Here is a 13,952-nt window from a genome sequence, read left to right as displayed (position 1 = left end):
AATATAATGTTTGGGTCAGTGGTTTGTAGTGTGGATTTAGTGAATATTATATTATATTTAATTGTTTTTTTTTATTATGATATATATGATTCTTTTATATATATATATTTTTTGTAATATTGGTTAATGTTGGTGATTTATTTAAATTTAATCATTATTTCTTTACAAAATATTTTTAATAATTTTTTTAATCAAATTAATAATAAGATAAACAATTTAATTGTGAATATATATTTAAATTTGAAAATATCTAAAACTCACATGATTAATAATAAGCACAATAATGTTACAATTGATATTAATTTTTTTATATTTTAATAAAAATAAATCATTAAAATATTTTAAAATTATTATTATTTTTCTTTATACACTAATTAAACTATATCAATATATATAACATATTAGAACATTATTATTTTAAGAATTCAATTTGAACTATATTTAAAACAATATAGACAAATAACTCTTCGACGCTTCAAATCATTAGGGGAGAGGAGCCAATACATGTTATAGTACATAGACAAAATAAGACCAATAGTGGTGCTCTAAAAATGTCATGTCAATGCTTTTCCCCCAAAAAAGTACCTCTAAAATTCAAAAAATAACCAATGATGTGATGCCACATCTGCACACAAGTAAACATGACTTAGTGCACACCTATGGATCTTATGACAATTTGGGATCATTTTGGACACCTTCACAAAAATGCATGTTGATGTGGCATCATATTTGATCATATGGACTTGAAATTTTGGAACTTGACTATATGCATATCCCACACAATACTCGCCCCCACTTCCCACACTTCCACCTGTGAAACATGAAATATTTAAATAGTTTAGATTAATAAATTTAGAAAAAAAAAAATATAATTTATTTTAATAATAAAAAATAAACAAAAATTAAATTCTATAGACATATATATAAAATTGTAAATAGAATTAAAAATGTTATTTTATTTTTAATTATAAATTTTAATTATTTGAAAATTAATGATATATAACTATTAATTTTTTTTTAGATTGCAAGAATTGCCAAGCCTCTACCTTGGAATATCTTTTTCATATATATTTGAAAGTAATATTATTTTACATATTAAAAAAATTACTTTATATTTATATATTATATAAATAATCTATAAATAGATTTACTTACAAGTTATTTTATTTTATTTATATTTAATGTTTTTATATAATTATAATATTATCTATAGAAAAACAATTTAAACTTATATATTGTTTACTAAAATTATTATTATTTATTCATATTTAATTAAAAATATAAAGTGGTAAATGTTATTTTTTAAAATATTATAATAATTTAATTTAAGATTTATCTAAAGAGGGATTATAGACTACTTTGTGGGTATTCATATTTTATTATATTAGATTGAATGGTTATTTTTTTTCATCATCTTTCTCCTCCAATGAAAGTTATTATAGTTTCTATTCAATGAATCATAAATGCTTGTGGGTGTTAATGATATATATATTTTTCATCTTTATCCTCTTTCAATAAAAAATATTATAATTTCTATTTGATAAAATATATATGCTTGTGAATGTTAATAAATACTATAGTGAGAATATCTACAATAATATGAACAATATTATTTACCCTAATTCGGAGAGCTTGAGATGAGCCACTGCATAGTCAGTAAAGAATGCATTCTCATCCTGCACCAATAAGGGAATGACTTTTTTTGTAAGCCTACATAAAATTTTGATTTCATATAATTTAATATGAATTCAAGAATGAGTACCTTGGCATATAGATGAACATATTTACTAAATATAGGATCTTGTAAAAGAGCTTTGTCTGAAGGAAGTTGGATCAATTCTTTACTTTGGCTTGTTATGAGTTCTCTGATCATCAATTGATGGTTAATATGAATTCACTTTACAATCTTAGCTTATCATAAATAAACTAATTAAATATTTCATAGGATGATTGTAAAAAAAAAAATCACAAAAATAAATTACATAACAATTAAAAGTAAAAACTTTAATTTTAAGTATTACTTGAAATAGGAGTTATCGAATATCAATGGATTTTTTGTCCATGATCCTTCATATCCAGACCTTTCTCTATGACATCTTCCCTGTTGTAATAATTTATGATAATTAAAATACAAATAAAATCCCATTTTCAAACAAGACAATGATGTTCTCATAATATTTGAATTAGACCCTAACCCATGTGTTTCAATGGCAACATGACACTATATCTTGTAATTCTCATTCCAATTTGGATCAAGTCCCATTTGGATCAAGTCCCATATATATATTGAGGGTTATAAAAATGGCTTATTGCATCTATAATCTTTTCCAAGCCACTGATTTAATTAGTTTATCATTTTGTATAATTAGTTTATGACTTCATATAAAATATTAAAAAGATAAGATGTTACCAATGTGTGAGCCCCTGATAGTGCTACTATATCCTTATCATCCAACCCCATTCTCTGGAAAACTATTCTGAGGTGGTCTAAACCTGAGTACATCATCAAAATACCCTACACAAATTAGCTAGTAGTTGCAAAAAGATAGTATTAATCTCCTTGTGGAGCATAGAATACACCTCAACAAAAACACACATTAAATTTGTTACCTCCAGTGGCCTTTGGCAATCTACCTTCTTCAGGACTTTCATATTGATCCTGTATCACATAATTAAAATTGCATCCCATTTAAGATATGTTTCAAGGTGTTCTAATTTGAAGAAACATATGATCACAAACATGTAAATAATATCATAATATAATAAACATAAAAAATTAGATTACATGACAATTAAATTTAACTTCAAAAAAATATAAACATGTTTATGAAAATGCTTAACAATTATTTAATTAACATGCCCATGAAAATGCATGACAATTTCTTCTCTAGCACTTTCATCTAGCACTTTCATCATCTTAATGATGAATCAAAAAGTACAATCAATTCCAAAAAAAAATACTAAACAACAATATAAATCATGAAAACTTAATATCTTTAATTATTTAATTCGAAAGTTTCACCTCTTTCAGTATAGTCTCACCCAATATATACCCAGCAAGAAATCATGTTCAAGATGTTAGACTAACTAGATAAAATAATATTACCACTCTTCCAGGATGGAAAGGTATTGAAGGTCCTCCTGTCACTTCAACAGCTACAACACCTGCTAACTGTGACAACAACAAACACACATCTATCTTTGCAACCCAAATCAAAAGAAGACAATCATTGTACTTTTCAAGATTTGTTGGCATAAACCTGATAAAAGTCTGCATAACTAATTGAAGGGAACTGCTCTTTGATAGGCTCCAACAACTTCACTGCATTATCAAGTCCTGCATTTGCAGCATGAGATAGCTCGCCCTTGTTTCTGATAGTTCCAAAAGGCCCTCCAGTTTTGCTTTGAATGTCATAAGTCCCAGCAGAATGCCACCTAATTATTCAATGAACATATGAAAAACTATGATAAGAGAGAAGAAAATATCTATAGTGGTTTAATAAATGATTCTGTTTTTGGATTCGAGTTTTTATTAGGGATCACACTTTGTGATCTATCATCATTTCTCTCTAGGCTCTCTTACATTTTGATGATAGATCACAGAATGTGATTGAAATGTCGCTAAAAAAACTCAGACACTATCCAATCCAAAAACAGAATCATTTAAAACTTACAAATTGTGAAAATCTTATATAATATATACATTTATCCCCAACTAATTTACAAATGAAAATAGTTATATGGAGAGGATGTAAAAACCCACGCTAGGCGTAAAATTAGAGGAGCACAATGTTGTTCTGCAATGAGACAGTGAGTAATGAGATAACTTATTATAATAATAACTTGTTATAAGAATAAGAAAACCACCTCTGTGAAAATCAATAGCCTTAGTGTATTTACATATACATACCTTGTATTAATCCTCGCAATTTTCTTCTACAATTTTCCACAGCTAGTTTATAGTCTTGGGGGACTTCAGGATATACAAATGCCATCATTTGTGAAAACATGGCTGCATGCACACGATAGTATGTGAATTCTATTCAGTCTAATCTCTTATATACAATTCTCATTCTAGTTGAATAATGGCAGATGAAGAATAGAACAAGCATTTATGCTTCTCTTAACAATAGATACTAAATTGAGAGATTCTATTCCCCTTATCTTTAAAAGAAATAAATTCTAAAGTAAGAGATTCTATTCCCCTTATCTTTCCTTTTAAGGAGAATAAGTTCTGAAGCAAGAGATTCAATTCTTCAATCACTTTTTGATTCTCCCTGTTTCATTGCGTTGATTCCTCTAGTAATACCTATCTTTCAATAGCTATGTTCATTAAAAAAAACATGAATTCCTTGAATGCTTTTAAGGTTAAGACTCACCCTGACCTTCCATTAACATCTGAAGGGTTCCAATGGCCCACCAAGAATCCTATAAATGATTTTTCATAGTGGGTTCCTATCAAGATGCCTATAATTTTGTTGGATAGATACTTCTATCAAGTCATCCTTAACCTCATTTTGAAGGGAAATTGTAAAATTGGCTTCTAGAAAATGTCCAAGAGCGATTCTCTTTGGGAGTACTTTCTAGCATGATTTTATCTGATTTAGAATGTTCTAGAACAATTAGGAATGTTTAATGCAACAAGATTGGGATATGAGAGGCAGGGAAAAAGAAACAATATCAACTTCATTTGCAGGTTTAAACACCCATTCAGACCATATAAGTAAACCTTAAGATCAACAGGGCTGTGTCTTAAGAACTGCTCCTTGTCTTGTATTTGTAATTAGGACTCAAGATCAGATAACTCTTTTTCTCTGCAATAGTTGAGAAAATGTAGCAGTTTGTTTCCACTAATACAAGTGAGAAAGTTTTGCATTCAAACCATGGATATGGCGGTAGACAAATTTCAACCAAGAATTCAGCCAACATGTAGGTGCCTCTGGAAGGCTTCAGTTTCATCAGTTAGACAGACCAGGTATACTGCACCATGTACATTTTGTTTAAGCTTCTAGACTGTTACAAGTTCAGAGCAATTTGAATGCCATCTTTTTTTATTACTAAGCACAAGTTCAGCTTTCCTTGATCCCATGATTGCATTAACAAGTTACTCATTTCCCTTATGACCAACATTTCCTTAAACTCAGGAATCTATATGTCAGTTTCAAGTTTCTGCTACTGGCATTCCAGCCCTCAATGGAAGCCCCCCATGATTGCATTAACAAGTTACTCATTTCCCTTATGACCTATTTCCTTAAACTCAGGAATCTATATGTCAGTTTCAAGTTTCTGCTACTGGCATTCCAGCCCTCAATGGAAGCTCCTATTCAATCATATTTTAGCAAATTTTTTATGACGCATAAGAAGACATGCCTCTCATATAACTTGGTAAATATATGACTCTGTAAAGTAAAGTAGGTACAATAACATCCTGGATGCAGTTTAATTGGCTTCAAAACAGGGTTATAAAGTTCGTGTTATTGATTTTTTCGAAAATTTTCTAAAAATCAATGCCGCAGCTAATTCTGCTGATCACGATCAACAATTTGTAATTTTTGAAAAAATTCGTGTTATTGACTTTTCTTGTTATTGACATGCAGTTTTGGAGCCAGTTTAGCTGCCGCAGCAACATCCACACCTATCAACATGTTCACTATTGTGATCAAATCAAATTGTATGGAAAAAATTCGTGATAATTTTTTAATTATTAAAATAATTTATTGATTGTAAAATAAAATAAAATAAAATTAAATAAAGTTAGTTAGGTGTAAAGCTAAAATATTTTAAAGTGGTTTTTAAACATATTATATTTATATATATATTTGATCAATTTTATGTGATAATATGATATTTAGGTTGCTTCAAAATCAATTGAAGTAGAATTCCTTTCTAATGTTTGTAATATTAGATAAAAAATTCAATGAGTAGATCATAATTGATATGAGATGTCTTTCTATAAAATGAAATTCTATGAGGATTGCTTAATTATGATGAACAATTTTTTCCTTAGATTAGACCGAGCAGGGACGGTCTATCAGGCAGGGAATGGTCCCCCTGGACTAGCTGGATTACTGGCTTCAGACTTAGCAAAGTTATATAACACAACACACACACATGTATATTTATATATGTATAATGTATATAAATCTATATATATGTATGTATGTAGGTGTGTGTGTATGCATATATGCTATGTATATACATATTCAGACACACACATACACATACACATACACATGTATGTATGTATATATGTGTGTGCATGCAATGTATATGTGTATGTATATACATATATATACATATATATGTTTTATATAAGCAATGCAGCTTATTTTTTATGGGCTTCTTTGTAATGAAGATATCTATACACATATTTTTTCCTAAGCTAGGTTGTAGGGTTTGCCCCCCTGGTCCTGGTCTGATCCAGTCCAAGGTCTTGGTCCGGTCCGCTTGTGGTCCAATCAAGGTCTGTAATTCACAGGTGTGGTTCATGCCAGGACGGACTTGGGCAGACCTTGGTCGAACCTGGGCAGACCCAAGCAGACCCAAGTCAAACTCGTGGGTCTGGTGGCCCAAAAAGGTGGTTTTTTCCAAATCCACCACATAAAAAATTAAAACATAACCCTAAAAGTGAGTTTTAAAACATTAACGTTGCTCATTTCTCCTCATTTGTGTTGCAAACAATAGATTTTTTTCTAGTAGGTTGAAGAAAGGGTGAACAAAGTTTGGCTTCCAAAATCAAATAGGAGGAGTTGAAGATTGATTTTTGAAGCTTTAACAAGTGTTGCAGCATCATTTCTACACATTTGCAAGCTCTCATTGCCTAGGTAGGTTTTTGAACAGTTTTTTCAACTATTTTAGTTTTGCAAATTGTCAAACATGAAACATTAATTGTTTTTCATTATTTTAATTTTGTTTTGAATGTGTTCATATTATTTCTTGCCATAGGAACTAGAATGACGTCTACCTCTTCCTCCATTGACACAAATGAACAATCAATATCAAAACAAAGAAATGATCCAAATTCTCCCCTATGGAAGTATGTTGACATTATAAGACCGCTTCTAGGAGTTGGGGGATTCCGTTGGAGATGCTAAGGATGTGGTGTATCTAACGTAATAGTTCATATTTTTTGGTGGTAGGCCATTTGTATGGAATACCAGGAAGAGGCATCAAAAAATGCCTTGGAAAAGATGGTAAATCTATACTAGATGAGATGGTGATGAAAAATATTATGGAGCATGAGGCAGTAGAAGAGAGAGACCCCGCACATTGAATCAAACCACACAAAAAAAAAGAAGGCAACACAACCCCATCTAATCCCAATGTTGTAATAGAAAACCACCCCTTATTTTCCATAGTTGAACCTCAAAGTGAAGCACCCTTGACATGCAAAAGAACAAAGGGGCTTTTAGAAACTGCATTTCAAAATGAGAGTTGAGATGTATTGTCAACCAAGATGTAGCAAGGTGCATATATGCAAATGGTTTGGCTTTCAATGTTGTTTGCTCCTCATATTGGAAGAAAATGTTGAGAAGTATAATGAAGCTCCAAGAGGGTAAAAGGGCCTAGGCTATGACAAGGTACGTGAAACCTTATTGGAAAGAGAGGTGAAGGGGGTTGAAGATGCATTGAAACCCATAAGGGATTCATGGGCTGAGACAGGTGTATCAATTGTTTCAGATGGTTGGAAAGATTCTAAAAATCACCCCTTGATCAATGTCATAGCAGTGTCCCTTAAAGGGCAATGTTTTTGAAAGCTGTGGATTGTGAGGGCCAAGTAAAAGATGACCGATTTATTACAGATATTCTCATCTTTGTCACTGAGTCAGTGGGACCCCGCAATGTTGTCCAAGTCATAATGGACAATGCAAAAAAATGTAGAGTTGTTGATTTGTTGGTTGAGGAACAATATGATCACATCTTTTGGACACCTTGTGCGGTCCATTCACTCAATCTTATGCTACAAAAGATTGTGAATACAATTAAATGGATCAAAGATGTGTATGTAGAGGCTAAGGAGATCCGAATGTTCATCACAAACCACCATGTCTCAAGGGATTTTTAGATCCTTTTTGAATTTGGAGCTATTGAAGGTAAGTGAAATAGTAATTTAATTTTACATTTTCTGATTTTTAAAATTTTCAATGTTCATAATATCATTGTGCAAGCTATATTGTGTATTCTTCTTTAAAGTTTGGCTTTATTTTTTAATCATTTTGGCATTAATTTGTGTTATAGGTTGTTGAGATCTGTTTGGCATCAAACACAATCGTCTTGAGACGACTTGTGAAAGTTAAAGTGGCACTTTGCAATATGGTGATCAACACAAATTGGACTATATGGAAGCAGAGTAGCAGTGAGGGCAACAAAAATTAGGGAACGAATATTGAATGAGTAATGGTGGGATCTTTTGACATATCTCCTTAGTTTCACTAAGCCCATTATGAGCATGATTCGCTATACTGACATGGATAGGCCTTGCATTGGTGAGATTTATGATGGCGTTGACTCAATGCTTGAAAAAATGAAGTGCATTATAAATGCAAGAGAGAATGACCTTGAGGAGAAATTATTCAAACAAGTGGAAACAATTGTTGTAGAAAGGTGGAATAAGATGATCACTCCTTTGCATTTTCTTTCCTATGCCTTGACACCAGAGTACTATAGCAATCAATTTCTTGATAAACCAGGAAGAATTGCACCATGGAGAGATCTAGAAGTGTCTGATGGGTACAAGGCAACATTCCTTAAAATCTACCTTGATGATGATTCACGACATATTATTACAAATGAGTTCATAGAATTACAAATGGAAATGGTCTGTGTTGATACTCTTTGTCATATATCCAAGAAGGATGCTCATAGTTAGTGGCACTTCCATGGCACATGCTTCCAAAACCTACAACCCCTCACCATCAAATTTTAAGCATAAGTAAGTTTAATTAATTGAATTTTTTCACAAGTTTATTTATAGTTTACTTTAGCTTCATAGGTTTCTAGTAATTTTTAATTTTAATTTTTATAAATTTATAACTTTAATTGTTTACTTTGTTTTCATAGGTTCCTAGTTCATTTGCTTCATAAAGAAATTGGTGCACATACTCTTTCATCCACTCAGTAAAGCACAATAGATTGCAATAAAAAAGAGCAGATAATTTAGTTTATGTGCATTCCAACCTACATCTTCTTTCCCACAAGCAATGCGACTACAACCAAGGGGAAACATAGATGTGAGATATATAGCCAAAGCATATTGATTTGGATGCTTCCGCTTCTTAGCTTGTTGCATTTGATGACTCAGATAGTGAGAAAACTTATAGTACAATTGCAAGTGGCATTGGCATTGGTTCCTCTAATGTCAATGCCAATGATTATGATGATGAGGCGGAGGAGAATGAGGATGATTATTTAGAGAATCCATTTGATGATTAAACTTTAAATTGTTGAAAATTGAAACAATGATACTTGAATATTTTGTCATTTTTTATATTAAACTTGATGTATATGATGCTATTATGGTATGATCATGATGCTATGATTACAAGTTTATGTTGTTTTTATTGTTTATATGATGCTATGTGACATGCTAATCTTAATTCATTCTTATAGGCTGCACACACATGCACACACACACACACACATACATCTATATGTACATATATACATATGTATGTACATACACACACACACACACACACATATACATACATACATACATACACACACACACACATACATATATACATATAGATATACATATATGTATATATATGTATGTATATATGTATAGATATACATATATGTATATATATGTATGTATACATATATATACATATATGTATATCTACACACACACACACACACACACACATAATTTACATGTTTATATATATGCATATGTACACACACACACACACACACACACACACACACACACACACACACATAATTTATATGTTTTTGTACTAACGAACCCAAACCCCTTTTCAAAAATTTTCCGTACTGGCATACCGGTTCTTTGAACCCGAACCAGTGTCCAAACCTAAACCGGCAACTTAGCTCCTAGGTATTGTAGCTTATTTTTAGTAGGTTTCTTTGTTATGCATATACCTAAAGATGAAATGTTGGGTGCACACTTTGTAATACATTAAAAGCTTATAATTATAAAATGTGTTTTTAGACAACAAGTATAAAAAAAATAATATGTATAAATTATTTTTTGAAACAATTTAAATATTCCGATCTCAATTTATATTCATTATTTCGTATTTTTAGAAGTTTGTGTGTAGAATATTACACTCAAAGTTGCTAGTTTGATCAAGAAGTCTGATTTAGACAATACATTTCAAACCTTAGAGTGTAGACTCTACTTACCATGTGTTAATTTTAAACACGGTCTAAAAGCACAACTGTTGATATCTTCCAAGTTTGTGAATGCACTTTTTAATTAAACAATTATCATTATTGTTAAAACAGTAAAATTAAATACCAAAACTAGTGCCATGCTTTACCATTATCATAATTATGAAAATGGCTACTTAGCCTTGTCCATTATTGTCTTGTGTTTGAAATTAAGAAAGAAAAACTAGCCTATTTTTTAACCTTGTGACCTAGTCCATGAATGCACCACCCTATGAAACATACAAAGTTTATAATACTACCATGAACTTTTCATTTCTTATGTTCAAGAAAAAAGACACACATGATCCTATCTAGACTTGTGCATGATGTTGCCTATCTTGCTATGTCCATTGAGGGTCATAGAACCTAGATCATACACCTTATTGGAGATGGTGTTTTCTTATTTTCAATAGTTTTTTACTCTTTAGAGTTGTAGCATCGTAAATTGGAGACCCTTAATTAAGGTTGTCCAATTCCATGCTTTAGTTAGCACCCACCTTAGCATGTCCTATTGCATCTTGCATTTATAGGGCTTCTTTGGGCATTTAATTAAATCTGAAGTCCTCTCTCATCAATTCACACATCATAAAATTGGGCCCTCAACCCTAGGTGAGCCCTTTTTTATTTTATCTTAATTTTATCCTAATAATGTCCTAATTTAAATCTTCAAGGCACTTTATCACATATCTATCTACACGTCTTGGATTGACCTACCAATCTAGATTTAACTTTAGAATCATGATATCTTGCATCCCTAGAAAATCAAAAAAAAGTTGGTTGTACTAGGTAGTATACTACTATTGGAGTTGATTGCTCAACCCCACAACTCTGAAGATCACCTGCAATCAAACACTTGCCACGAAACAAGAGAGAAGAAAATATCTATGGAGGCCAAAAGATGGTTGATACAGAAAGATAAATCATATTGATTATCTAATGACTGAATAATTAAATTACAAAGAGATAATCCTTATAAAAGGATACTAGAAACCATAAAGGAGAAAACCCTAAATAATTATAAGATGCCTAAGTTTAGCTTAAGCGTAGAGTATAATAGACTAATAATTAAATAAATAATTATTAACTACAACATGAGAACTCTAACACCCCCCCTAAGATGAACTTAGGGAGTAGCTAAAAACAACTAAGGACTAAAAATTGCATGTAAACAAAATGCATGAAAGTAACAATGGGTCCTGACAACTAGGCCTGATGAGGTACCCAAGTACAAAAGATATCTAACAACTAGAGAAAAGGAGAAAACCTCATGGGAAAAACTCCTCTCCTAAAGAGATAAATACAAGTGAAGGATTGAAGAAGCCTCCAAACAAGAGAATGTCCCAGAAAAAAGGAACAAAGGATGAACATGAAGAGCACCTTTGAAGAATGAAGTTGCAAACATTGTTGAAGAATAATTGTCAATCTAAAGAACCTCCACTGAAATAGAAGATGACCAGGTAGAGCCCTCTAATAACACTACTCGAGTCATATGGCAACCAAAGGCAAACAATTGAACTCGAAGATACAGATGGAAAAAACACCAAAGTCTGAAGAGCTGATCAATCGAAGATGGAAGGTTGCCTCCAAAAATAGGAATGAAAGAGTGTCCATATGGTAAATGATCCATCTCACCGAAATGCATAGGTAATCAGCCACTGCATCTGCCTAGTACATAGGAACAAATACTAAATACATAGCTCACTCCAATGAACCAAGGAAGCATTAGAACCAACAACCAATAGGAGAAACCCCTCCATAATGCCGACCAACGAGAGGTGACAGGTACACTGAAACTAAATGCCAAGAAAAACTACATGACGTAGAACCAGGAACATCGAGAATGCAACAGAAAGTACAAACACATATAAGGGCTAGTGTCGTGGAAGGAACACTCACTTGACACACATCATGAGGCTAATGTCATGGAAGGAACACTCACGTGACAAAGGTAGATGGTAAACAAAATCAAACATCAAACCTCTCCATGGCACTTTATAATGGAGTGCAAGTAAAATAAGGCACAAGACGTGCAAGATCCCAAGCATGCAAATCATAGTGGCACTTTATCTCAGTGTGTTTGCAAAAAGGAAAATGCTTACAAAATAATGTTTACAATGCTCAGAATGACCAAAAGGACTTACATGCAAATAATAAACAATGTAGTTGAAAAGATCATCATGATGCATGATAAGGACCACACATGAAATGAATGAGTAATCATGCCAATACCAAGGTCATAGACTATGAGGGCCACCAACATGCAATACGAATGGTCGCAACATGCTACGAGCCAAAAAAAAAAAAAAAAGCTCGGAGTCCACCGCTACTAGTTATAGAGAATGCCTTTAAGATAGGTGAGAACGCATGTAAAGGTGAGCATGGTGGAAGAACTGCCAGTTGACCAAACAAAGCCAACCCACCAAGAAGCATGCAAAGAATCCAAGCCGATCGAATAAGAACCCATCGATTCAAGCAAGCCGCATAGCATGCAACGCAATAATTTGACCACTAGTATACGACAAAAAAAACACATGGATTATATAGCCACATGATGCCAAAAAATGGAGATGCCATAGGTTACATGAAAGAAGTCGCCTCAGGTTAAAAAAAACACCAAACTATGGAAACAAAAAATAAGAATCCCCAAGGCAATGAATTCCTGAGACATAAATCCACGTAGGTCTAAAGAGAGGGAGAAAGCCCAAACACGACATCTAAGATTCGAAACCCTGACACACTGAGATGTTGAAATGGTCGTTGCACTACTAACGGACTTGGCTTTTACCAGAGGAGAAGAAGCGTGGAAAGTAGTCATGGCCATGGCTGCTGAACAATGAAGAAATTACACAGATTCAAAGCAACGAGAAGCTCACACAAAGGTCATGAAATAAAGAATGAAATGTTTGGTAACTCTGTTGTTATGACAAATACGACACTCCTCTTTCAGAATTGTTGTCGAACAAAAATCCACCCATCAAGCAATCCGCCCAGTAGATGCCGAAGAGATTAACGTTGCCAAGAAACTGTGAACCAAGCCACAAGAGAAAATTTGCCCATGCAGAGGACCCATAACCAAAAAACAACCACTGATTTGCATGTAATAACGCATGCAAATTTTAAAAAAAAAATGCCTCCCAACAGAGGTCGCCAAAGATAGTTGCATGCAAAGAAGATGCTGGAAATGAAGTTATTGACCCCAACAAAATAATAGTACATGCAAGCTTCCAGTAACCACCCACATGCAGAAAATAACTATCCACCACAACCAATTAAAAAGCCATGGCTAATTTAACATGTACCACTGAAATGAAACACTGGTAGCAATGAAAGGTCATTTGCAATGAGAGGTGTCGACCAATAAACAATAATTTTGCCTTAAAAAATCAATGCTACGCCAACAAAGCACAAAAGAAAACCTCACACTAACCAAATTAATTGCTAACTTCCATATTTCTGAAAAAACGGATAGGGAAAACGGATAGGGAATTGGCAATCATATTGATTATCTAATGACTGAATAATTAAATTACAAAGAGATAATCCTTATAAAA

At 32.5% G+C, this 13,952-nt stretch overlaps 1 protein-coding gene across 2 annotated transcripts; it reads right to left on the bottom strand.

Annotated features, from left to right (window-relative positions):
- Positions 1–454: 454 nt before the first annotated feature.
- Positions 455–4,061, bottom strand: LOC131027328 (L-ascorbate peroxidase 2, cytosolic). 2 transcript variants are annotated; one of them, XM_057957344.2, is made up of 10 exons: positions 3,911–4,061; positions 3,764–3,797; positions 3,261–3,435; positions 3,107–3,172; positions 2,611–2,659; positions 2,411–2,493; positions 2,022–2,101; positions 1,763–1,865; positions 1,618–1,676; positions 455–811 (listed from the first exon to the last, which is right to left on the bottom strand). In XM_057957344.2, the coding sequence occupies exons 1-10, from the start codon at positions 4,008–4,010 to the stop codon at positions 763–765; spliced, it is 798 nt and encodes a 265-aa protein (XP_057813327.2). In that variant the 5' UTR covers positions 4,011–4,061; the 3' UTR covers positions 455–762. The 2 variants fall into 2 exon arrangements, with proteins under 2 accessions (XP_057813327.2, XP_057813328.2); XM_057957345.2 differs by lacking the exons at positions 1,618–1,676; positions 1,763–1,865 and having other exon boundaries at positions 542–811.
- Between the last annotated feature and the right edge of the window lie 9,891 nt (positions 4,062–13,952).

The sequence above is a fragment of the Cryptomeria japonica genome, chromosome 3 (genome assembly GCF_030272615.1).
Source record: "Cryptomeria japonica chromosome 3, Sugi_1.0, whole genome shotgun sequence".
NCBI lineage: Eukaryota > Viridiplantae > Streptophyta > Pinopsida > Cupressales > Cupressaceae > Cryptomeria > Cryptomeria japonica.
This window is presented reverse-complemented; position numbering and strand designations above follow the sequence as displayed.

What these genes read in the sequence shown, in the direction of transcription:
- LOC131027328 (XM_057957344.2), bottom strand. Translation starts at nt 4,010, where the DNA reads ATGTTTTCACAAATGATGGCATTTGTATATCCTGAAGTCCCCCAAGAC. An exon ending in TTCGATAACTCCTATTTCAA is followed by an intron (nt 1,866 to 2,021) that starts GTAATACTTAAA and finishes ATTGATGATCAG; the next exon opens with AGAACTCATAACAAGCCAAA. An exon ending in CTCAAGCTCTCCGAATTAGG is followed by an intron (nt 812 to 1,617) that starts GTAAATAATATT and finishes CATGTTTCACAG; the next exon opens with GTGGAAGTGTGGGAAGTGGG.